Here is a 26172-nt window from a genome sequence, read left to right as displayed (position 1 = left end):
CACTTTTCTCAACTCTCAAATTTTAATTGTTTTTACTTTATATACATTACAGATATTTAAAACTACACAAAAATAGCAAATTTCAGTGATAGAAAAGCAAAAAGTATTTCTTGCCCACCAACTTTTATGGATTATCCAAAACACCAAGAACATTTTTTTTACTTAAATTAACTTTTGTTTTCTTTGCAGTACTGAGAATTGAACCCAGGGCCTTGGGCATGCTAGGCAAGCACTCTACTGAGCTACATTCCCAGTCCTTTTATTTTGAGACAAAGTCTCACTTAGTTGCCCAGGCTGGTCTCAAACCTGTGATCCTCCTGCATTAGCCTCCCGAATAGTTGGGATTACAGGCACGCATCACTTTGCCAGTGTAAATGAATTCTTATTCAAAATTTATTTTTATTTTGAAAGGTAAAACATGGACATGATTTCTAAAAAATATGAACAGTACAAAATAATACAGAGTACAAACTCAGTTTCCTTCTCTGAGATACAACTATGGTTACCAGAGCTCCCATAAACCTTTCAAAGATGAAAATATGCATGTGAAAGTATATGCCCAGATAGCCTCCTTTAAAAAAAGAAACAGCAACAAAGTAGCAATAGATTACATGCATTGATCTGTATCCTACTTTGTTATTAGAAATTGTTCCACATTAGTAGATACGTTTTTTTTCCCTAAAAACACAGCATTCCAATGATTGACTATACCAAAACATGTACTCTTATATTGCTAAGAATCAGAACATTATAAAATAACTGACTACATATATGTAAAATAGACTAGCTACTTTAATTTTTTTCTCTTTCTTATTCACTTTTCATTAGTAGTAATGGTTTGGAAAGAAATTTAAAAGGAAAAAATAAAACTTCACATTTCTATTACTTGTATTCAATCCCATCAATTTGGTAGAAGAGGTATATATAATTTTAAAATGTATGGAAACAATTATTTGGGGTTATCAGGCACCAAACTTTATCTCCATACTTTTTTTTTTTTCTCTTTGGCACTGGGGACTGAACCCAGGATCTTAAGCATAATTCACGCTTTTTAAAATTTCAAACTAGTTTTAAGTCAGGTCAACTTTATTATTTTACACAAATTTTAAAACTGCCTCAGAAGAAGAAAGCTTCAACAGAGAAACCCATTACTTTTAGAAGTCATGAAATTCCTCCAGTAATAAAAATGCAGTGCAGTGATGCATCTCAGAACATCAAAGAATATCTCTCCAGGGAAGATTTTTATAGTTCCTATCTCTAATAAAGAGTTAACTGCATCTCAGTTTAATTCCATACCTGGCTCCCCTGATTTTATTTTTGAACAAAGAGAGAGCTTGAAGCCGGCCTAAGGATCATATCTTACACTTCCTAACAGAATACTTTGATTTCAGTGCATGTTTCTTTCACTTTCTGATTTTATGACAATGATGATACATATACTCTCAGGACAGAGCACTTTCACGAAAAACAATCCTTTGAGATAGCTGATAGGATCTTATCCTCATTTTACAGATGAAGAAAACTAAGACTTCTAGATGTTAAGTAATTTGCCCAAGGTCACAAACCTAATATATACAGTGGAACCAAGATTTGAATCACATTTGACTGACTTTAGAGCCATTACTCTTAGCTACTGCTCTCTAGTGGTCATAAATTTCATGATTAAAACAAATACAACAAGAAAGCATCAAATTATTAGTCATTCTAAAGTAAACAATATTATCTTATCAAAAAATAAATAAAAATTTAGAATCCACACCACAAATGAATAAGAAGAGAATGAATTCCCTATTCCATTTCTAAATACATAAATGTTTGGTAGAGAAGACCTAAAATTATGTTGAAAATAAATGACTTACTTATGTTACAAAACTTACAAAGTTCAAACATAAAAAGAACTTTTTGATTACAGTGTCACAAAAGGTTAACACCTATTGAACCAACATTATAATGTACAAATTACCAAGCTTTCCCACATTCTAAAACCAAAGTTATCAAACAAAAAAGAAAACTGCAAACAAAGCAAAACAAAACTCCAAATTACCACTAATCAAGACTTTTAAAATCTAACTGAAATTTATGACTATAAAATAAAAACATTTCCTTCCAATCTTTCAAGCATAGAAAGCAAATGAATCTTTTGTTTTATTTGAAGAGAACAGCTACATAATATAGAATATAACCTTCTCTAGGGCAAGTTAAATTTTCATTTAATTTTAGTTTTAATTAAACTTTTAATTCTTCTAAGCCCATTATCTCCTATCATCCTATATATAAGACACCTATAATGATCTCTAAAAATTTATAGGACACCTATAAAATAGTTTGATTTAGTTTTTTACAGCTGTCTTATATAGAGGATGACAGAACATAATGGGCTAAACTCTCTTTCTAAAAGTTCTTTAAAATAACATGTTATAACAAGGAAGCTTATGAAAAATTTTAAAATCATAAATAATCATTATATCCAAAGTTGGTATCACTTTTAAAATTAAGAAAAAGATTTAATTGTTGTTATAATTCTGTCCATTTACTTATAATGCTGATTGCTGCAATGAACATCCTTGCAGAAAAGCTCCTATTCCAGTCCTGCTCACTTCCCCAGAATAAATTATTAGAACTAGAAAAATATGTCAAAGATTATGTTTTTGTAGACTTTGGGCAAATATTTCTAAATTATTTTCAGTCATATCCCATATATGTAATTCTTTAATCCCTTAATTTGAGGGGTAGAAAAACAATACTTAGATATTCTTTGTTTGGTACTGGGGATTGAAGCACTGAGTCTACATCCCCAGCCTTTTTAAAATTTTTTATTTTGAGACAAGTCTGGCTAAATTGCTGAGGCTGACCTGGAACAACACAATCCTCCTACCTCAGCCTCCCAAGTAGCTGGGCATACAGATGTGTGCTACCATGCCTGGCTTTGATATTGTTTTATTTGGCTAGCACAATGAAAACAAATAAACTACAATACAGTCAAGCTGTGGAATATAATATAGCTACAGTACATATGAGGTAGACTTTATGTACTAACATGGGATGTTCAAGATAAATTAGTGTGAAAAAACAAGCCACAGAATAATCTTAAGGCATAAACTACTTAAAAAAATATTTTTTAGTTGTAGGTAGACACAGTACCTTTATTTTATTTATTTAATTTTATGTAGTGCTGAGGATCGAACCCAGAGCCTCGAAAGTGCTAGGTGAGCACTCTACCGCTGAGCCACAACCCCAGCCCGCATAAACTCATTTTTTGTGGAAAAATAAAGAAAAAAGAAAACTTTAACAATGATTACATGTAAATGGACACTTTTCATGCACATGGAGAAAAGATCTAGAAGATCAGATACCAAATTGCCTATAGTGCTTATAACAGAATTAAGAATAAGAGAGTTTGGATTGAAGATACTTAAAATGTCTGAATTTCATTACTGCTTGCATTTTGGGGCGGGGGTGATATGTACTGGGGATTGAACCCAGGGGCCCTTTACCACTGAACTGCATCCCCAGTCCTTTTTATTTTGAGACAGCGTCTTGTCTAAGTTGCATAGGGCTCTGCTAAGTTGCTGAAGCAGGCCACAAATTTGTAATCCTCCTGCCTCGGCCTTCTGAGTAGCTGGGATTACAGGCATATGCCATCACACCTGAAATATGCATTTTTTTCAATAAATACAAAAAGAAAAACTTCAAAAGTTACAATAACAATATATTATCTCTATTAAGAGATCTTAAATCTTTCTGTAGTGTTGTCTAGCACTAACATTTTCACTCAGACCTATTTGGCACCATTTTGTTATTTTTCTATTCAATAGCATCATAATTCTATTTAAACTTTAATTCATTAAAATTATTTTACATGTTACTACTATCTGTCAAGGTTTTTAGAAACTTAAATAAGAAAACTCCTTGAGTCTCCTTACTTTTTCTGATTTTTAAACTTCAAAAATTTAAATAAAAAAAAAAACTCCAAAAGGACTGATATGGATAGAAAAGTAGGAAGACATTTGCAGCCTTTCTGCAATATTTGGTTTTGAGTAAAGGGGAAGCCTTTGCACATAGACTATTTTCTCTGTCCTTGCATATATATATTCACTCATTGCTATAGACTCTTAGAAGTTTTTGAAATTGACTAAGTTTATAATATTTGAATGTCAAGAATAATACTGATAGATGTACACTAAAGGAAAAAACCACAATCTTATTTATATAATAAGAAATGTAGTAACTTATTAAGTCATACAAAGTTTGCAAGGAATGAAGCATGCTCTTAAAATGACATTTATGGTAGTGCCTTTTTAAAAGGCCATTCTACTAATTTGCTTTATAACTCTGGAAATGACTATTTGTATGTGTGGGAATAACTGAACATAGAATACAAACCAGGAGTGATATTTAGTTCATTTCCTACAGCTAGACTCCAAACTTTCCCACGAACACTAGGGGGCAATCCCTGCCACCACAATTCTCGAACTCTTCTTGTACTACGCCTAGAATTAAAGGAGGAGAAAAAAGGAGAAAGTTACTTTTTATACCAAAAATACTAGTTGCATGATGGTTTACCTACGGCCAAGTGATCAGATAGTTTTCAAGAATACAGAGAGTTAAATATGTAACACATTCTTTCCTCTGGGTTTCATGCTTATAGACAACAAAAGCCTACAAAATATACATTACCTCAAAGATGGACAATATTAATTTGAAGAGGGCTACCTTTGACAGATACCCCTTAAACTAAAGATACAATAAGAATCAGAAATATATGGACAATTATAAAAACCAGGATAAGAGGGGCATAAAATGTGTGGCCAATCCAGTACCGAAAAAAAAAATCACAAAGAATCTATTATAGGTAAGGCCCTAGTTTTTGAGGGGCAGTAGTCTGCTGAAAGAGTGTAGGCTTTGCAGTCAGACCTGAGTTGAAATCTAGTGTATTCACTAATTGTATAACCTTGGGCAAATCACTTAACCCTGTCTAACTTTGAGCTTTCCTGTAAGATAAATGTGAACAAAAATACAAACACCTTATAATATTACTAAGAATTACATGTGATTACTTGTATAAAAACATAATATAACACTGTAGTCCTCTCACTTCTCTTCAGGGGATACATTCCAAATTCCTAGTGGATACTTGAAACCTCAGACAATACAGAACTCAATACATACCATGTTTTTTTCCTAATATAGACATACCTACAATAAAGCTAAGCTTATAAATTAGGCACGTAAAAGATTAACAACAATAATGAAATTTTAACATTTATAAAAAAAATACTGAAATAAAAATTACATTTTCTCAAAAAATCTGGTTCTTTTATCTTTTCAACTAAAGGAAGTACTTTAAGCATCTCTTTGACATGTTTGAATTACAGGCATCACTACTTTTGCACTTGAGGCCATTAATAAGTAAAAGAAGGGTTATTTGAACATGAGCACTGCAAGACCATGACAGCAGTTGTGATACCCAAAAACGCTATTAAGTGACTAATGGGCAGATACTATATACAGCATGGATATACAATGTGGATATGCTAGGAAAAGGGACAATTTACAACCAGGACAGAGTGATGGCACAAGATTTTATCACACTTCTCAAAATGCTGCATGATTTAAAACTTGAGAATTGTTTATTTTTGGAATTTTCCATTTAATATCTTCAGACCTTGGCTGAACACAAAGTAACTGAAACTGCAGAGAGAGAAATGGATAAAGTAGGTCTACTCTATGTCTCACATTGTTAATATTAAACAAATCATCAATGTACATCCTAGACTAGGCACTGCAGAAGATATCCCCAACCCTCCAGTCCAGAGGGAAGATAAAGCATTTACAAAAATATTATCAAAAACCAAAAGTCAAAATAAGGCAGGAAGTATATTAGTCTCAAAATATGATGATGAGACATTTACTGAAGAGAAAGATTATCTATAACACATTTCCCTAATTGTGAGAGAGGCATTTTAACAACACTTTAATACTTGATAAATGATCTTAAAATGAATATATGTTTGCTTGTTCTAAAACCTGCTATTATATCAATAATGCATCTTACATTAATGGTATAATAGAATGAAGAAAATTTGGTAAGTAAGGAGACTAAAAGTTTCATGAATCAACTAAAATTTTTTAGATGAGTCGCAATGGATAGGGGAAAGATTTTGATAGGCACAGAAAATGGCCAGTAAGAGAAGTACATATTAGAAACTGAGGGATTTATAAAAGCAAAGACATAAAGATAAACATGGAGATTTTCAGGCATTGATTGATTAGTGGTATAATTTAGCCAAAGCATAAGATACCTGACAGAAAGTAATAAAAATATAAAACTGGAAAGACAAGAAATTTGGATATGTACTTCAGGAAAAGTATGCTTACTTACATGACTTCCCAATTGGGCAGTATTTCATTGATCCAAATTACCATTGCACTTGCAATATTTTCTTCCTGTTTAAACCGTTCTTTCATTATTCTTTTTCTTTTATGTGCTTCTTTAATTTCTATATTAAAAAAGTAAGAATTATTTCAGTACAAATGAGCTAGATCAAAACCCCCTTCGTCTACCTAACTATAAAAAAGAGGTTTTCTCAAAAGAATCTTGTGATGGTAGAGAGGAGGAAAGGGAAAGTAGGAAAGGAAGAGAGAAAAAAATGGTCTTGATTTACATAATTTTAAAATAATATTCTATTCTACAAAAGTAAATGGAGGGGTTGGGTTGTGGTTCAGTGGTAGAGCATTTGCCTATCATGCATGAGGCACTGGGTTCGATCCTCAGCACCACATAAAAATAAAAAATAAAGATGTTGTGTCCACCGAAAACTAAAAAATAAATATTAAAAAATTCTCTCTCTCTAAAAAAAAAACAAATAAAATAAAGGTATTATGTAAAAAAAACCTAAATGGAATAAAGACGATAAAAATCATTCCCATAATAAATTGCTATTTCACATATTTATATTTTTACTTAAGGTACAAAGTAAAATCCTTTATGCATTAACTATGTAAAAAAGAAACAACTATGAGCAACTAACCAATACTCATTTTTCACAGAGAGGCTTATGAATCTCTTAATAATAAACATCATGACATTAAAAATCATTTTGCCAAGTTCAAGAATAAAACTTTTAAAAGGGCTAGAGCAGCTGGGTGTGGTGGCACATGCCTATAATCCTAGCGACTTCAAAGGCTGAGAAGGAGGATCACAAGTTCCAGGTCAGCCTTGGCAACTTAGTGAGACCAAGTCTCCAAAAAAAAAAGAAAAAAAAAAAAGCAGTGGTAGAACAACTCTGGGTTCACTCCCAGTTTAAAAAAAAAAAAAAAAGATAACACTATCCAAGGGGTTGTCAGTTTTTGCATTCAGACCAGTTCAACCCCTCTGAGTCTTAAAATTCTCTATATAATTCCATCACTTATGCTACAAACTCAACAAATTCTAATAAAAATTAATTAATTAAAAAAATAAAAAAGAGCTGGAAAAATAATTTTGGTAGCACTATTAGTATACGAGCCTTTTTTGATATGATGTTTCACATTACTAATTAGATTGAAATAAAAAATTTCCCCCCACAAACTTATGTTTGCAGAAAATAACATGTCTAGAAATCAGAAGTCAATTTCAGAAAAATAAGTGAAGAGAGAAATAAATCATAAATCATATATATAAAGCATTGTATATAATTTTAGAACCAGTGACGACTTTAGAGATCAGCTAGCAAAACTATTTTCAACCTATTTCATATATGCCTCAGAAACTATCCTGAGGGGCAAGGAGGATATCAAAGTAGCTCCACTTTCTTACGTTTGTTTAATGTATTTAGATTCTATATGTAAAATATTCCACTGCTTTAAAAAAAAAGAATGTTGGCCTGGGGATGCAGTTCCGTAGTATAGTGCTTTTTTAGCATGCATGAGGCCCCAGGTTCCATCCCAGTACTACAAAAAAAGTATTAAAGGGAGGTTTGAAAAACCGGATCTAGTCAACTTCCTCCCATATTCTACAGATTAGGAAACTAACATTAGGCCTACTTAAAGTATCAAAGTCACAATAAGATCTAATAAGATTAAAGTTGTGGCCTTTTGATTTCACAATTTAATATAATTTATATCATATATTTTTAAGGATCATTGAATTATCTATAACTATCTGAAATATTAATCAAATAGTAAAGTCAATGTTAGAAGCCAGTAAAATCTCACTGGGTATGTTAGAAATAGTTCAAATTCTGTATAGTAAAATAAACTCAGTTAATGTTTAATTTTTTTTTTTTTTTTTTGGTGGGGAGGGGACTAGGGATTGAACCCAGAGGCACTTTATCACTGAGTCACAGCTCTTTTTATTCTGAGACAAGGTCTTGCTAAGTGGCTTAGAGCCTTGCTAAATTGCTGAGGCTGACCTTGAACTTGTGATCCTTCTGCTTCAGTCTCCTAAATCACCAGGATTACAAGCGTGCGCCACCTTGTCCAGCTCTGTGCAGGCATTTTATAAAGATATAACTGGCCTTATGTATACTGTTTAACAATAAATAAGCAACTTAATTTCCAAAATATAACAAAACCAGAACTGTATACTATTGTAATATCCCATTTATATAAGTTAAAGGAAAAAAAATCAGTTGTTAATAGTTCTAAAAAAATATTAGCTGTGTAATATTTTCTTAAAATACATATTTATCCTGAACTAACAATGGTCAGTATATAAATATTGTTAAGGTATTCTTATATTACTTTTTTGGACTGGAGAAGAAAATTAAAAAAGAAATGTCAGTTTATATTCATGAAATAATAAAATTTAAGACTGGAGAGACTATAAGTCACAAATGTAGATTATATTCTCACAGCCACTTAAGAAGTTATCTTTAAATATTAAAAACTATTAAATATCAAAAATCTAAACATTGTAAAAAATGACATGTATAAGTAAATTCATGAATATGTTCATTTATAAACTGAGACAGTAGGAGTCCAAGTTTTATGACTACAATTTCAAGATATAGACAGTCAGTTATCTTTCTCCTCTTGTTAGTTTTGTAAAAGTTCTTGCACAAAAATTATGCACTTACTCCTCTTTAAAAACAAACTTAATTATAATAGTAGTAGAGAAAAAGAATTCAGTATCACCTTGAAGACAGAATTTATAAATTTCACTATCTTCCTATCAAAATTAACTTATTAAAATCAGAAAATTAACTATCCCACTTAAAGTTAAATTTTATACCTCGTTTTTTAGCCTCAGCCACCATCTCATCATATTCTTGTCGGTGACGTAAAGCTTCTTCCACAGATTTAGCAGGAAGATTTCTGGGGGGAAAAAATTACTTGAATCAAGCCAGTTTTTCATTTTTTATTTCTGTGGTGCTGGGATCAAATCCAGGGCTTCACATATGCTAGGCAAGCACCTCCAGCCCAAGTCAATACCCCTCCTATCACCATTATTACTAAGGATTAAACCCAGGAGCACTGTACCACTGGGCTACATTCGTAGACCTTTTTATTTTGAGATAGAGTCTCACTAAGTTGCCCAGGCTGGCCTCAAACTTGCAATCTCCTGCTTCAGCCTAGGATTGCAGGCAGGTGCTACCATATCCAGCCCATGACAATTTTTAAAAGATTAACTTTTTATTTACTCTTCAGAGCCAGATATAAAGAATTTCTAACTTAACTTTCACATTTCATACATTTAGAAAGTGAGAGGATATTAAAGAAGAATAAATCATGGCATTTGTAGGTAAATGGATGGAGCTGGAGAATATCATGCTAAACGAAATAAGCCACTCCCAAAAAACCAAAGGCTGAATGTTTTCTCTGATAAGTGGATGCTGATCCATAATGGGGGGTAGGGTGGAGGCTAGGGAAGAGTGAAAGAACTTTGGATTGGGTGGAGGGGAGGGGGTGTGGGAGTGAGAAGGATGATGGAATGAAATGGATATTATTACCCTATATACATGTATGATTGCATGGCCGGTGTGGCTCTGCATCATGTACAGTAGCCAGAGGAATGAGAAGTTGTGCTCCATTTGTGTATAATGTGTCAAAATACATTCTGCTGTCATGTATAACTAATTAGAACAAATTTTTAAAAAGCAAAAAAAAAAAAAAAAAAAAGAAATAAAAAGAAAGTTAAAAACTAAAAAGAACTCTGTATTTTAGAACAGAGCCAGAATCTAGGTTCCTATTATTTATAGTGTATATATTTCATGTATCTATAAATATTTATATATTTAAACATTTTAGACCTCAGCCAATACTTAAACCCACTTGCTAGAGTTTTCATTTTTTAGTCAAATTTTTGAGGTATAATTTACATATTATAAAATGAATAAACATTTTAAGAGTAATTTGATGTGTTTTGACAAATGTATTTATTCATGTAATCAATACCCCAGTCAGGATATAGAACCATCCATCATACTATAAGTTTCCTTACAGCCCCTTTGCGCCCAATGCTTACCCACATCCCATTTTACAAAAACTATATCTCTAATTTCTATTACTTGTTGTTGCCTTTATTAGAATTTCACTTAAGCCAGGTGTACTGGTGCATACCTGTAATTCCAGATATGTGAGACGCTAAAGCAGGAGGATCGTAAGTTTGAGGCCATCCTGGGCAACTTAGTGAGACCCTGTCTTAAAATTTAAAAAAAAAAAAGGTAGGGGGAGGGAGTGTGGCTTAGTGGTAAAAGCACCCCTGGGTTCATTCCCCAATACCAATTTTTAAAATTTAAACTCTTTTGTGTTTAATTGCTTTTGTTCAGCCCCCACCCTTTTAAAAAAATATTTAGTTTTAGGTGGACACAACATCTTTGTTTTGTATGTGGTGCTGAGGATCGAACCCAGGCCGCACGCATACCAGGCAAGTGCTCTACCACTTGAGCCACATCCCCAGCTCAGCCCCCTTTTGAAATTCATCCATGATGTATTAGTAAGGTATTTCTTTTAACTGCTGAGAAATATTTAATTTATCCATATGGAATGACATTTGAGTTGTTTCCAATTTGGGGTCATTATGATTACCACTATACATAGTAAAGTCAAATCTTTGTGTGGGTATTTGCTTTCATTTCTCTAGAATAAATATCTGAGAGTAGAATTCTTGGATCATATGGTTAAGTGCAGGCATACCTTTCTAACAAACTGCTAAACCTCTTTCAATTTATTAGAGGTTTAAGATGACATTCTCCCTAAAACTGTGATAATTAATCATATATATAACATTTTTCATTACCAAATCAAATCACTGATTTAGATATATGAAAATGTAAAAAGAAATACATTTGTATATCATCATTTACCAAATGTATCATAGTAATGTCCAATTTTAGGAATCTTTTTTTCTTTTCAACAAGCTAAGGTGAGGAAAAGCATGACAAATTTTTTCAATTTTACATTCTACCTTTTCCTCTCAAGTTAGTCAGATATTCAGATATGTTTTAGCAAGAACGAATAAAGCTTAAGAATTCTGCTTCAAGTCATAATAGAATAAGAGCAACTAAGTTTACCCCATTGTTTCAAGTAATTTTAAAAATGGCAGGTCTGAAGGTGTATACCTATAATCCCAGCAGGAGGACAGAAGTTCCAGCCCAGCTCAGCAACTTAGGCCCTAAGCAGCTTAGTGAGACCTGTCTCAAAATTAAAAAAAAAAAAAAAAATACAAAGGGCTAGGGATATAGCTCGGTGGTAAAAACTTCCTGGGGTTCAATTCCCAGTTAAAAAAAAAATTAAAAAGGACAAAATATATTAAACAACAGGTTTCAGACAATGGATAACAGGTAACACAAGACAATGACTCTACAATTCCTGATCTTACTGCCTGAAGTTTCCAGGTCTCATATTGGCAGAGGAGAATTAAAAACAGGTCCCATGAGGCTTCCTGAGTTGAGGCGGCAATTGGGAAGTCCAAAATAGCTAGAAGTTTCTGATCAGAAAACCAGAAAGAAGGGAGCTGCAGAAAAGTCCTCCCAAGTCTTTTGCAGTGTGTGTGTGTGTGTGTGTGTGTGTGTGTGTGTGTGTGACTAAACTATGGCCAGGAAAAGAACCACCAGAGAGGAATAGCTTGAATATTTTCAAAGATCACATGGGACTAGTCAGAATGTAAAGCCCTACTAAAAGAGTATCAGATAGTGTCCTTAGAAAGGCATTGACTTAGGTAATTAGGACAATTAGTTATTAGGACAATTAGTAATTAGGACAAATTTGTCCCAGACTAAAGGCTTTTCTAGAAACACTCTAACAAAGATTAGCTTAAAAGGATCAAGCCAATTCCAAATAACTACATACCAGAATAAAGCCAAAAGATATACCTTTATAAGAATACAAAAAGTATAGCATCCAGCCATGTAAATCACAATTTTTGTCATCCCATAAGCATTACCAGAGATGTGAAGAAACAGATAAATACAATCAACAGCAACTATCCTATCATATAATGGATGATAGGATTATAACACAAGCATGATGAAATACCTGTTATATACTATACACACATGCATACTTACAAGATAAAATAAATCATGAGTATGATGAGACCTCAGAACCTAAATAAAACTTTTGCTTTTCTTTTTTATTTTTTTGCAGTGCTAGGGATCAAATCCAGGGTCTCATACAAGCTAGGCAAGCACTCAACCACTGAGCATTGCCCCCCAAACACTAAGATAAACAATTTCTAAAATAAAAACACACAAAGTAAGACTCTCAGCAAATTACACACTGAAGAAAGAAATGGATGAACTTGAAGACATACCAACTTAAAAACTAGATAAAATGAAATACATAAAATACAAAAAGAGGGAGAGAAAGCCTAAATTAATTGGAAGATGTGGAACAACATCAAGCAGCATAACAAGCTTAATTGCCATCTCAGAAGAAAGGAGGGTGAAAGCAAAACAAACAAAAAAAAATTGAAGAAATAAAGGCTAAAAGTTTCTGAAATTGACAGAAGACTATAAATATAAAGATACATTAAGCTTAACAAACCCCAAACAAAAAAATGAAAACCACACCAAAGCATATGATAATCAAATTGAGGGGAAAAAACAGAAAAATGAGAAATCGAAAAATTATTAAAAGCACTCAAAAAGAAGAAGAATTCACTGTTAAGAGACTATCACTACAAGAAATGTTTAAAAGAAGGAAGAAGAAAAATGACACCACAGGAAATATGGGGTAGTAAAGAGAGCACAGATGGCCCAAGGTATTACCTGGCAATAGAAATTAGCAAAATACTAGTTCTGCCTATTCCTAATCAACCACTTATAAGAAGCAAGGCACCAATAGCAGTGGCACATATCTGTAATCCCAGTGGCTCAGAAGGCTAAAGTAGAAGGAACTCAAGTTTGAGGCCAGCCTCAGCAACTTAGTGAGGCCCTAAGCAACTTAATGAGACCCTGTCTTAAAAATAGAAAGGGCTAGGGATGTAACTCAGTGGTAAAGCACCTCTGGATTTAATCCCTAGATCCCTAGTACTCTCTCTCCAAGCTACAAAAAAAAAAAAATAGAGAGAGAGGGCTGGAGCCAGCAGCAGAGCGCTTGCCTAGCAAATAAAATGAAGACATTTTGTCCATCTATAACTACAAAAAAAAATTTTAAAGAGAGAGAGAGAGAAAGAGAGAGAGAGAAGCAGGAGCCAGGTGACTGCATGTATGATACTTAACAAACATTTTTTGAAAACTAACAAATACAATGAGATTGACAACTAACAAATATAATGGTTGCCCTTGATATTGCTAGAGAAGATGAAAAAATGAAAGAATTAACTCAGGAATTCAAATTCCCAGCTAAAGTATCCATAAATGACTGAAAGCATCTTTGTATGCTCTGAAGAAGACCCTTACTTTCCTTGACAGGCTGAGAATGCTGAAAATCAGTTTATTCATGCAATCAGTTTCAGAATCTCATCCTGTAACTGGCTGAATTTCAACAAAGTTGAAGTCCTAACTTCACAGGTATTTCTTGTTAAAGTGAGGGTACTGTTTGGGAAGGAATGGGATCATGAAAGTTGGAATGGAGATGTGTAGGAAAAGCTTGATGAAGCTGGGGACACTACACCTCTAAATTCTGGTGAGTAGAAGACACTTCTACACCATGGTAGGAAGGAATTGATCTCTGCACTGACTGAGCAAACAGTAACAACCTTCCTGGAGGCAGCAGACCTCCTCAGGACCCAATCTTTAACTCTTTTTGATTCTAGACCTAAAAGTAGACTTGAACCCAGAAGGCTGCTTAAGGTAAAATACCAAGTGAGAACCATGAGAAGGTACATTACATGCCCAAAAAACTATCTGAATTTTCTAATTTATACAGACAGAATGTGGGGAACACATATGAACATGAATATTAATAAAAGATACTAATAGATTGTGAGAATATGGGATAATGGTAGAAACCAGGACTAATGTTGAATAAAGCTGGATTAACAAATTTATTCATAAGGACTAAGGACAGATTCTGAGTTTAATGCTGCTGCTTAGGAATTTAAAAAGGCTCTAACAGTTGTTTAGTTGCTTGGCTAAAATATGAACCAAAAGACAGCCCACAGTGAGTTGAAAATGCCAGCTTTGATTTTTTTTTTTTTTTTTTGAGAGAGAGAGAGAGAGAATTTTTTTTGAGAGAGAGAATTTTCTTTTTTGAGAGAGAGAGAGAGAGAGAGAGAGAGAGAGAGAATTTTTAAAAAAATATTTATTTTTTAGTTTTCGGCGGACACAACATCTTTGTATGTGGTGCTGAGGATCGAACCCAGAACCCCGTGTATGCCAGGCGAGCGTGTTACTGCTTGAGCCACATCTCCAGCCCCAGCTTTGATTTATTTTACAGGAAGAAATCCAAAGACTTACAGATATTGGAATGTTAGAGTGGGGTTTCTCATTTAAAATCTACTCACTGGGGTTAAGACCTGTTCTGGAAATTGAACTTTTCAGGTAGTTCTACACTGGATTTTTTCATTTAGGTTTCATTTTTCTCTTTTTCTTTTTTTTGGAAATTAATGTTTAAAATACCTACATACAACTCTTAAAATAGCACACAAACAATAACTGGCTTATTAGTTAACCTAAGTACTGGTGTCACCTTCTTCAATCATCATTTTTGCAAAAAAACTTATTGTACAGTAGGTGTTCAATGATTATGATCCAAAGTTGAATGGACCATATAGTAAATATCCTGTCAGTCTTTGACAGTTTGAAAAAGAGAAGTGGTAGTATACTCTAAGTAACTTTATGCTATACAATGAATAAAGCAGAAAAACACATATATACATAGAAGGCTTTGGGGTAACTCACTAATTTAGTGTTCATCTATCTGGAAAAGTATTTTAAAATAGGATTTTTCAGTCTTAAAAATCAAAGGATGAATGAATATAATCCATCAAAAAAGATTACGTACCTCACTCAGCATTCTTAGGAACTACAAGAAAAAGACACAGCTTAAATATGATTCTTACCTCTTATAGAAGTGTAAATTAGTTATGGAGTTAAGACAAGTAACCATAATGAATAACTAAGATATTATATGTTAAATACATGGTATAATCATTTGCTGCTATGATCACTTTTCAAAGGTATCACATAAAAACCTATACTTTTGGTCACTTTTTTTACTTGTATCTTCAGGAGTTCTACTATTTTGTTTGGCACTGGTGTGTAAAGTAATTCAGTAAAGAAGCTAGAAGAGGGGTGGGGATGTAGCTCAGTTGGTAGAGTGCTTGCCTCACATGCATGAGGCCTTTTTTAAAAAAAAAACAAAAAAAACCACAACATTATTTTTTAGTTGTAGTTGGACACAATACCTTTATTTTGTTTATTTTTATGAGGTGCCGAGGATCAAACCCAGGGCCTCGCACATGCTAGGCAAGTGCTCTACCACTGAGCCACAACCCCAGCCTCTCTTCAAGGCTAGTTTGATTTTGAAGGAGACTGGAATGGAAACAGGCAGAGGAAAAATAAAATTAACAAAAGAATAAAATTACAGAAATTCTCATATTTAAAATCCTCTAAATGAGACTTCAGATGATTAAAAGCTATAATTTTTCCATCTGTAATGAAAAGTTTCAATTATAAAAGCTTGTAAAGTCCAAGTTTCCAGAATACATTGAAATTAGAGACCAAGAAAAGAAAAAGTAGAACCATCACAAACTTCCTTTGCAGGGAAACTCCTCCTCTTTATATTATCACTGTGGCCTATGGAAAAATAAGCTTGCAATATCAATTGCCCGCTGAGGAAGAACTTCTCTTTTTGCATATGTCTGACAGATGACTTCATAGCTGAAACAGTGGCATTACCACATGCCCAAAAAGCAAGAAAGCCATCTTGAACCCACCTGTACTCACAAACAGAAGAAACCTAAAAGTTACACAGATCTGTGCTCCAAACTTCCCAGTCTATGACTGGACAGATGTTAGCTGGCCCAATCTATTAGGAAGGTATTCTGGAAGAGATAAATTGGGAGTTTATTCAGTTGTACCTATCTATTCCTGTTTGGTTTTATACTCAATAAAATTGAAGTTTTCCTTCTTTTCTCTCTCTCTTTAGGCAAGCCCTCTACCAACTGAGCTATATCCCAGCCCATTTTCCTTCTTTTCTCTGAATCTACTTTTCAACTGGTTATACTAGAAGGAGGGATAAGTAATTAAGCACCCTCATATTCCAACATCATGTAAAGGTTCTGTTTGTTAGCTTTAGTTATATAAATGTGAGTCACATAAATCACTCCCTGCCAAAAGTCTTTTCAAATTTAAAAAGATAAACAAAATTATTAATCACAGCATCTTAGATTTGAGAGAAATAGAGATCAATTTAATTCACGGATGGGCCAGCACACAGAAACAGAAAAAAGCTACACTATTTATTATCATTAATAAATTAATTTTATATAGTTCAATAGCAGAGTCAAAAAGGGAAGTGCTTTTTAAGCTGCTTATACCTTTTTGGTACACTGAGATCTTTTCATAAGGTTATTGTGTCTTGTATTTTACTTGAAGTCAATTTCATAGAACATTACTTCTAGGAACTGTGTGTACAAATTATAAGAATAGTTTAAAGAAGTAGAAATCACTGAAGATTTAACAAGTCAACAAAGACAATATAAAAGATAAGCCTTAACCCTTAAAGTACTGGGTAGGTTTGAAATAGAAATAAGATAATGGCTTTTCAAGTGAGCATAATAATATGAACAAAAGCATGATGGCAAGAAATAAAACAAAGGTGTGATATATAATAGAGTATGGTGTAAATAAACATTGTCTAGAACAGAACTTTGTAGGGTATTTTCATAAATGCCCTCTGGTAAGAAATTATCATTCTTGGTAAAAAAGCATAAAACATTCTGGATGAATTTTAATAAAGCTTAGAAAAACTCTTCTGGGAACTGAATTTATCTACCTACTCAGCTGACAGTCAGGAGTCTAAAGAGCTTTAACCAAATATTCTTTTCTTGCTTTCTCTAACCATTCTTGCTTTTCTATAAATGTCTCCATCAAGAAAGGAATCTTTGAACTGGCCTGCTTCATTTTCATACCTCATAGTAAGTCTGAAATACAACTTTCACATGTTCTCATGACAAAATATCTTAAAAGCTTTTTCTTAACAATTGAAAAATAATTATCAAATCAAAGAGTTGTATCAAAGTCACAATTCTTTAGTCAGAAGAAATATAACCAAAATAAAAAACAAGAAAGGCTAAGAATGTTCACAATGGAAAGAAAAAAATCTAATAAAAAAAATAATACTCCTGAAAGCCCAAGGAAGGTGAAAGGAGTTTAAGAAACAAATGGTTTGCTTTAGGGAGGATATATTTTGATTCAAAATAAATCTGACAATATTTTGAAGAACAGCAGCACTGTAGAAAATACAAAGAGTTCAGAGCTGAGAAGAAAAGAATTTAAGATGTTTTTCTGGGTATTAAGATTAGATTCTTAGGCTGGGGCTGGGGCTCAAAGGCAGAGTGCTCGCCTACCACTGGGTTCGATCCTCAGCACCACATAAAATAAAACAAAGCATAATAACATGAACAAAAGACATTGCGTCCACCTATAACTAAGAAATTTTTTAAAATTAGATTCTTACTGGGGATTAAACTCAAGGCCTTGTGTAAACACACACTCCCATCACTGAATTATACCTCCAGCCCCTCAAAATATATTCTTCTTTTCCCCCAAAGAATATTAATATTTATTTGAAAATAGCAGAACATTGCAATGGCAATAGCAAAGCCATACTGGTACTGCATGTGTCATAGTGAACTATGGGTACACTCAAAGAAGCTGAGACAAGGGGAAGTTTTTAAGGACAAAAATGAGGAGAATCACATTGGCTATTTTGAAACAATAATCTTTGAGGTTGCTCAGAAGCTGCTGAGCAAAAGTCATTGTAGAAGTATTCTCTTTTTTTAAATACATGACAGTAGAATGCACTCAAAATACATTCTTAATCATATATCAACTGGTTGACATTCAGTAGTCACATGGTAAAAAGGGCAAGGACAAATACATCTTAAGTACATACTAAATGACATGAAAAAAAAAAAAGATAATTTCCCCATGATACTAAGAAGCAGAATGCTGAAACAGAGACAAAAAGAGCCACATTTTGTTTTTGAATTTGTTTTTGTGATGGGGTCTTGATATGTTGCTCAGACTGGTTTTATTTCCACTGAGCCACATCCCAACCCTTTTTATTTTTCATTTTGAGACAGAGTCTTGCTAAATTGCTAAGGATGGCTTTGACTTTATAATCTTCCTGCCTCAGCCTCCCAAGTTGCTGGGATTACAGGCAAGCTCCACTGTTTCCAGCATGCAGACTGATTTTGAACTTGTGAGTTCAAGTGATCCTCCCATCTCAGCCTCCCAAGTAGCTAGGACCATAGGCACCATACCTGGCAAGAGTCAAGATTTTGTTTTATATATTGACTTACAGATATTTCTAGAATATATGCCTAAGAATTGAATATCATCAATATGTTCTCTCCTATTAGGATACATGACTGAGATTTAAATTTTTTAAAAAATTGTTTTCTCTGATTTCTTGATATCTTTTATGTGAAACAGTGAACAAAATTAAATCTAAGTTTAAAACATAATAGTGCTCTCGATGATCACTAAATACTTACGATGGTCGATCCTCAAGAATCAAGGCAGTGGTAGAAAGTGGCTCAAATTCAAAATTCTTTCGTCTTGAAGACTGAGGTGGTGGTTTACAGGTCCTCCCTGTTCGTGCTTCATACTCCTATGGTACATGAGATATAGTTTATGTAGAGATTTTCTTGATTTTCAGTTCATATTATTAAATCTGTATCATTAAAGATATTATAATATAAATATATATGTCACAGATTAATTTTGTAAAAATATCAGGAAGCTAAAAAATAAGTCATATTTTTCCTGAAGCAACCTAAATTATTAATTTATTTTACATACAAAGTATCAAAGTGTGTAAGGAGAAGAAAAGATAGAAATAAACTCAATTAGGAAAAGATTTAAGGACATGCTTTTTATTATCTTCTATGGTATCAAATATCCAAGTCCAGCTTTCAATAATCTGTAAGCAAATAAATCTATTTTCTAAAGCTTTAGTCAGATCAACCATGGAACTGTTGAGATAGAATACAGACAATTCTGTTGTAATATTTTGAAAAGCTTTCTTCAGGATAACACTGAACCTCAAATCAAATGGTGGTTTTGGATTTTAACCCTCTGTGCACCTAACTACTATGAATATACTACTTACTCCATATTTTACACTTTACCACACATTTTATCCAAAAATATGGCCCAACACTCTGTCAAACAATTAACTAAAACTAAGAGACTTTCTATAATGTTTCTCTAACTCACTGAAACTGATAATCCTATTAAAAGAAATAAATTAACATAATATGCTCTTTTTTATTTTTATTTCTTTAGTGGTACTAGGTATTAAACCCATGGGTGCTTTACCACTGAGCTACATCCCTAGGCTCCCCCTTTATATTTTGAAAAAAGGTCTCGCTAAATTGAAAAGCCTAGCCTCAAACTTACAGTCCTTTTGCCTTAGCCTCCCAAGTCACTGGGATTCCAAGCATGCACCACAAGCTTGCCTCTGCCTCCATTCCCTGGAAAAGGATGGTTATTTATTCTTAGCATACAAGATTTTGTTTTTGTTTTTGGCAGTGCTGGGGATCAAACCCAGGACCTTGTACATTCTGGGCAAGTGCTCTATCACAAAAGCATATCCCCAGTCCCATAACATGTTCTTGATGAATGCATTTAAATTTTTCCATTTGAGCATTCTTTCATAAATGTTCATAACTTTATGAAATTTATGTGCCAAAGATCAGTAACAAATATACTAGCTTGGAATTTACAGAACCCACTCTTCCCCTTTCTAAAAAACCAAGTGAGCATCTGATTATCAATGGGTACCAATTATATTTTTCATGAAATTCTCAAAGATTATTCAATGATTTTATGAGTCACACAAGTTGACTAGAGGTTTGAGACGACATTAATATACATGAAGAAAATGGTCAGATGTTTCACTTATTATAATGTTACTTAACTACCATGGCCTATAATTATTTTTATTCTAGTATTACATCTTCTCCATCTCTAGTATTACATCTCAAAGACTATTTCTCCCTACTAATCAAACAATTACAAAATGTGAATCGATGGCTCTATCCCTCTTAAATATTTGGTGAAATTGATGGGGTTGGGGTTGTAGCTCAGTGGTAGAGTGCTTGCCTAGCACGTGCGAGGCCCTGGGTTCAATCGTCAGCACCACACACAAAAATATATAAATAAAATAAAGGTCTTGCGTCCAACTACAACTAAAAAATAATTTTACAAAAATTTGGTGAAATTGAACCCTAATCTTATTTGAGATAAACTGTTTTTAAATGACTTGTGTTTTCTTAGGAATTCTCTATGAACTTCATCTTACTTTGTGATGCTACCCACTGTTTATAAAGGATTGTATTATTGTTTAACATTCACCTTTAGTTCTGTATCCCTACTTCCATATATTAAGTCTATACTCAATTAATCTGAGAGTTCCCTTGCTTAAGTGCACTGATATTTCTCCTTTCTCAAATTATTTAGAATTATATGTGCCCAAGTTTATGAGCACTTATTACAAAGAACCATACAGCCGTTCTGAGTCAAAAGTCATAGGGTCATTTTTTTTTCTTCTACAATTTTCTTTCCTAACATTCAGGATATATTCCTAATGTTCAATGTTTCTTTTTTTCTTTACCAATTTCAGAGTAACAGATTCTTGTTCTGCTAATAAATATAGAATGTTATAATTCAAATTCTGTATAATTTAAATAGTACTTTGGTTTCCTACATTGTGACTCAGTTTCACTGAATTCAATGCATATTATCCAATTTGGCAAACAAGTGCCAAATACATACACAGCAAATTGAACTTCTAATTAATACATTAATATTTATAGCAACTAGTACTTACTCACACTATGTATCATGCACTGTAAACACTTAGCACATTTAATTCTTAACCATATCAGATACCTCAAAGTAAAGGAAAATGGGTACACTCACTTGCTGAGTATGTCATATGTAGCAGACAGTCTACTCCAGGGCCTGGCTTTCAAATATTTACTATCCTGCTATATTAACAGTGAAGTAACTATTTATGACAATTAAGAATAAAGAGACTGACAGAAATCATTCAGTGAAAGACTCAGAGGAACTGGGACTATGAGGTATAGCTGAATAGTGAAGCACCTGCCTAGCATATGTGAGGGGTTCAATCCCCAGTACTAAAAAAAAAAAAGAAGCACGTGGCTGGGTGGTAGCTCAGTGGTAAAGTGGTAAAGCCTCACATGTGTGACGCACTGGGTTCGATAGTTAGCACCACGTAAAAATAAATAAAGAAGTAAGAATTGTTATGCATTCTGCTGTCATATATAAATTTAAAAATAAATAAAGATATTGTGTGTCCATTTACAACTTAAAAAATATTTTAAAAAGCAGCAGCAGAAGAAGAAAAACTCATAGCTCATAGATATGAATCAGGCTGACAATACTCAAATCACTGATCCATCTAAATATTACAAAGAGAGAGCATCAGGCAGTATGTGTGCTTCCTGTAAGATGTAATATAAAATACCCATCACCAATTCCTGAAATATTCTTAACAACAACAAAAAAATCAAATAACATTAAGCTGATAAGTTGGAGAATTGTGTTCTCCAATAAGATAGCCAAAAGAAATAACCAAATTAAGCCATACATATTCTGTGTAAATAATGCACAGGAAAACATGAAGTAATTAAATTATTAATAGGTTTTCCTTTGAAAAGGTTGGATTAGAAATGAAAGGCATTTGTTTAACTTATTCAGTATTATTGGACATTGGTTACAACAAAAAAATAATATAATGTGTAAGAGATCACTCATGGTTGGTAATGGACAAAGTTCTTAATAAAAGGGTGGGATCAGAACTGGGGCAAAAAAAATGATGAATGTTATTTAAATATGTAGAAAATATTGAAATGGAACCAGCAAAGGGCAACATGAAAAGGCATAGATCAGGGAAACACATTAATCTTACTGAATAGGAAAAATGGGAAAATGAGATTGGAAAGGTATAGGTTAAATAACAGGAGCCTTTCATTGGCAAAATATTTAGACAAAATCCATCATGAACAAACTAGAGAAAAAAATGAAAGTTTAGGAAAAGCAAAGCTTTGATGAAAATAGTCTTTCATAAAAAATTAACAAAGTAAGTACATATTTAATATAGAATGCAACTCAAAGTGAAGCAGCTAGAATATCATTTTATGTATCTACCTGAAGAATGACCTTTGTATACATAGAACTGCCACTCAAACATTTCACATGAAATTCAGAAGTTGAGGTCTACCATTTCCAAACATATTTACTTACAAAAATTACTAGATTTCTAGAGGGCAATAATTTAAAACATAAAAACATGGTATTAATTCATTGTTATCTGAAAATTATATAAATATCTACACCTTGAGTAGCTCAACTATTTGCTGAATAAATCAAGATACCATTCTAAGGTGATTAGAATTGTGAATTATTTCAGAAATAGTAAAGTATCAAATACCAACAATTTCAAAATTGATTACTATTTATTAACTGAGATGCTTTTATTACAAATAACAGAAAATTCAACTCAAACACGTTCAGGTGAATTCATGAGATATTAGGACTAAATATTCCATATGGCTAGCTAACTTTGGAATTTCCTGACTAAGGTGTACAAGCACCAGAGTCTTTGCTTCTCTAGTATTCTCTCAGGAATGCGCTCTATCATATTATTTGAATATATGATTAAAAAAGTTTTCACATACATTCCTAAAACTTATATATGCAAATTGGCAAAAAGGGGAAGGGGACTACAAGTGTGGTGCAGTGATGGAGCACTTGCCTACCATGTGCAAGGGTTGGAACCCAGCATTGAAAAACATCTTTTTTTTCTTCAGAAACAGAGTACAGACTTTTGCTTAGTGAACTGGGTAATTCACACCAACTTTCTCACTGAAGACAACCTCTGCGATTCCTGACAAAAGGGATACAAGGTAAGCTTAATGATCATAATTATTGTGGTGTTTGGTGGCAATTCTGGTGGGGTTCTTTCTTCTTCTTCTTCTTTTTTTTGCCTTTTCTTTTTGGGAAGGACACCCCCCCACCCCGCCTTTTGGTAGAATTCGTGGAATTGTTTGTCTTTTCTGTTTTGGAAGTAGAGGATTGAACCCATGGCTTTGCAAATGTGAGACAAGTCCTTTGCTGCTGAGCTACATCCCAGCCTGCTGGTGGCAATTCTGAAAATCAGTATTGGAAGTGGGAACTCAAATAAAGCTTACTGTTTGGAAAGGCAAAGGGTACTAGAATTTTTGACACAAAATAGCAAAAAAGAAATCCTTTCACTAAGAAAAAACACCAGAAAATGATCTAGCAGTTCTATTCCGTCTTTTAGCTGAATACCAACCTATGTATATAAAATGTGAAACACTACAAAGCTGGGCCAACAAAAAAAAAAAAAAGAAAAAAATTCGGGGGCAAAAATAATTATTGGGGATCTGTGACCCAACAGTTCTCAGAGCTCATTCAGGGCTACGAATTATTCACATTGTCATGAACCAGAATGGAAAGTCATCACTGAATATAGAGGACACTCAGAAAAGAAGACCCTCCAGAAAGTTTGTTTGCTGAATATAAGACACTGTAAATTTTAGAGTGTTGAGTACTAAATAATGTATGACTTTGTTCTGCCCAGCAGTAAAGTTGCATATGCTTCAGTATGAATCTTTTATGGCTTGTATTACAAACATTTTTTTAGTTCAGGTCTGGAAAAACTTTCTTTAGAACTAACTTACCCCACAACTAAGAAATTATCAATGAGCTTACTTTCTTTTGCACTGTTTAATCTACAGTTAACAACCTCTAGTAAAAATTTCAGATCTTGAATATTAGAAACTACAAAAGAATCATAAATGAATTTAAAGATAAAGCAGTAGAACCTATCCAAAATTAAGCACAGAAAGAGAAAAGAGTGGAAAAATATAAGCAGAATTTTAGAAAGTAATATAAAGTATGTGTAGCTGCAGTCTGGGAAGAAACATAGTTGAGGAAATAATGGCTAAAAAATTTCCAACTTTTGTAATAACTATATCCACAGATCCAAGAAATTAACCAAATTCTAAGCAGAATTCAAATAAAACCACACCAAAGGACATCATAATCAAATTGATGAAAGCATGTGAAAAAGAAATATTTAGAAGAACTAAGAGGAAAAAAGCAATTATGTAAAAAAGGACTGAATCGAAAATGACTACAGACTTTTCTGAAATCATGCAAGTCAAAAGGCAATAGAACAAATTGCTGCAACCACTCTGGAAAGCAACATGGACATTCCTCAAAGAACCTGGAACAAAACCACCTTTGCAGTTACCCCACTCCTTGGCATACACCAATAGGACTTAAAATAGAACTTAAAATACTATACAACAATAGGACTTAGCATACTATAGTGATACAATCACATAAATGTTTATAGCAGCTCAATTCACAATAGCTAAGCTATGGAAACAACCTAAGTGCCCTTGAATAGATGAATGGAAAAAGAAAATATACACAATGGAATATTACTCAGTCATAAAGAAGAATGAAATTATGGCATTTGCCAGTAAATGGATGGAACTGGAGGCTATCCTGCTAAGTGAAATAATAATAATCCCCCAAAACAAAGGCAGAATGTTCTCTCTGATATTCAGAAGGTAATACACAATAAGGGGAGGAGGACAGAAGTTTATTGAATTAGACAAAGGGGAATGAAAGGAAGGGGGTTAATGGGAATAGGAAAGATAGTAGAATGAATTGTATATAACTTTCTTATGTTCATATATGAATACACATCAGTGTAACTCCACATCATGTACAACCACAAGATCGGGAAGTTATCCTCTACATATGTATAATATGTCAAAATACACTCGTCATATTTATCTAAAAAGAACAAATAAAAAAATTTTTTTAAAGGCAATAGAAAAATCTTTAAATTCCTGAAAGGAGGGAGGAAATAACACCAAACCTGTTGACAGAATTTTATACCAAGAAAATATCTTTCAAACATGAATGTGAAATGAAACTATTTTCAGACAAGTAAAAGCTAAGAGAACTTTTTTTGGGGTCAGGGTACTGGGGATTGAACTTGGGGTACTTTCCCATTGAGCTACATCCCCAGCTCTTTTTTAAAAAAAATTATTATTTTTCATCTAGAGACTAAGTTGCAGAGGCTGGCTTTGAACTCATGATCCTCCTGCTTCAGTTTGCCAAGTTGCTGGGATTACATGCATGTGCCACCATGCCCAGCAGCTAAGAAAATTTATTGTCTATAGATATGCAAGGTATTTTAAGGGAAATTCTTCAGGCAGAAAAATCCACATGGAAATGTGGATTTACATGAAAAAATAAAAATACCAAAAATAATAAGTATGGATAAACATACTTTACTCATTGTTTTAATTTTTAGAAGATATATGACTATTTAAAACCTAAATATGTCAATAATTAGATGGTGGTGCATGCCTGTAATCCCAGCAGCTCGGGAGGTTGAGGATCACAAGTTCAAAGACAGCCTCAGCAAAAGTAAGGCACTAAGCAACCCAGCGAGACCCTGTCTCTAAATAAAATACAAAATAGGGCTGGGGATGTG

At 33.3% G+C, this 26172-nt stretch overlaps 1 protein-coding gene across 6 annotated transcripts in view; it reads right to left on the bottom strand.

Annotated features, from left to right (window-relative positions):
- Tbc1d12 (TBC1 domain family member 12) overlaps positions 1–26172 on the bottom strand; it is an 87798-nt gene that overhangs the window by 15123 nt on the left and 46503 nt on the right. For 4 of the 6 annotated variants that reach the window (XM_058581100.1, XM_058581099.1, XM_046450134.2 and 1 more), the window contains 4 exons: positions 19094–19209; positions 9215–9297; positions 6383–6500; positions 4384–4490 (listed from right to left, as the gene is read on the bottom strand). In XM_058581100.1, the coding sequence (XP_058437083.1) occupies positions 4384–4490; positions 6383–6500; positions 9215–9297; positions 19094–19209 (424 nt within the window). Of the gene's footprint in view, positions 1–4383; positions 4491–6382; positions 6501–9214; positions 9298–10542; positions 10615–19093; positions 19210–20000; positions 21391–26172 lie in introns of those variants that run through there. The other 2 variants (XM_058581102.1, XM_058581101.1) reach the window with 2 other exon arrangements.

This window comes from Marmota monax, unplaced genomic scaffold (assembly GCF_021218885.2).
Source record: "Marmota monax isolate L192 unplaced genomic scaffold, Marmota_monax_Labrador192_F-V1.1 WCK01_AAM20220418_F8-fsc00004, whole genome shotgun sequence".
Classification (NCBI taxonomy): Eukaryota; Metazoa; Chordata; class Mammalia; order Rodentia; family Sciuridae; genus Marmota; species Marmota monax.
This window is presented reverse-complemented; position numbering and strand designations above follow the sequence as displayed.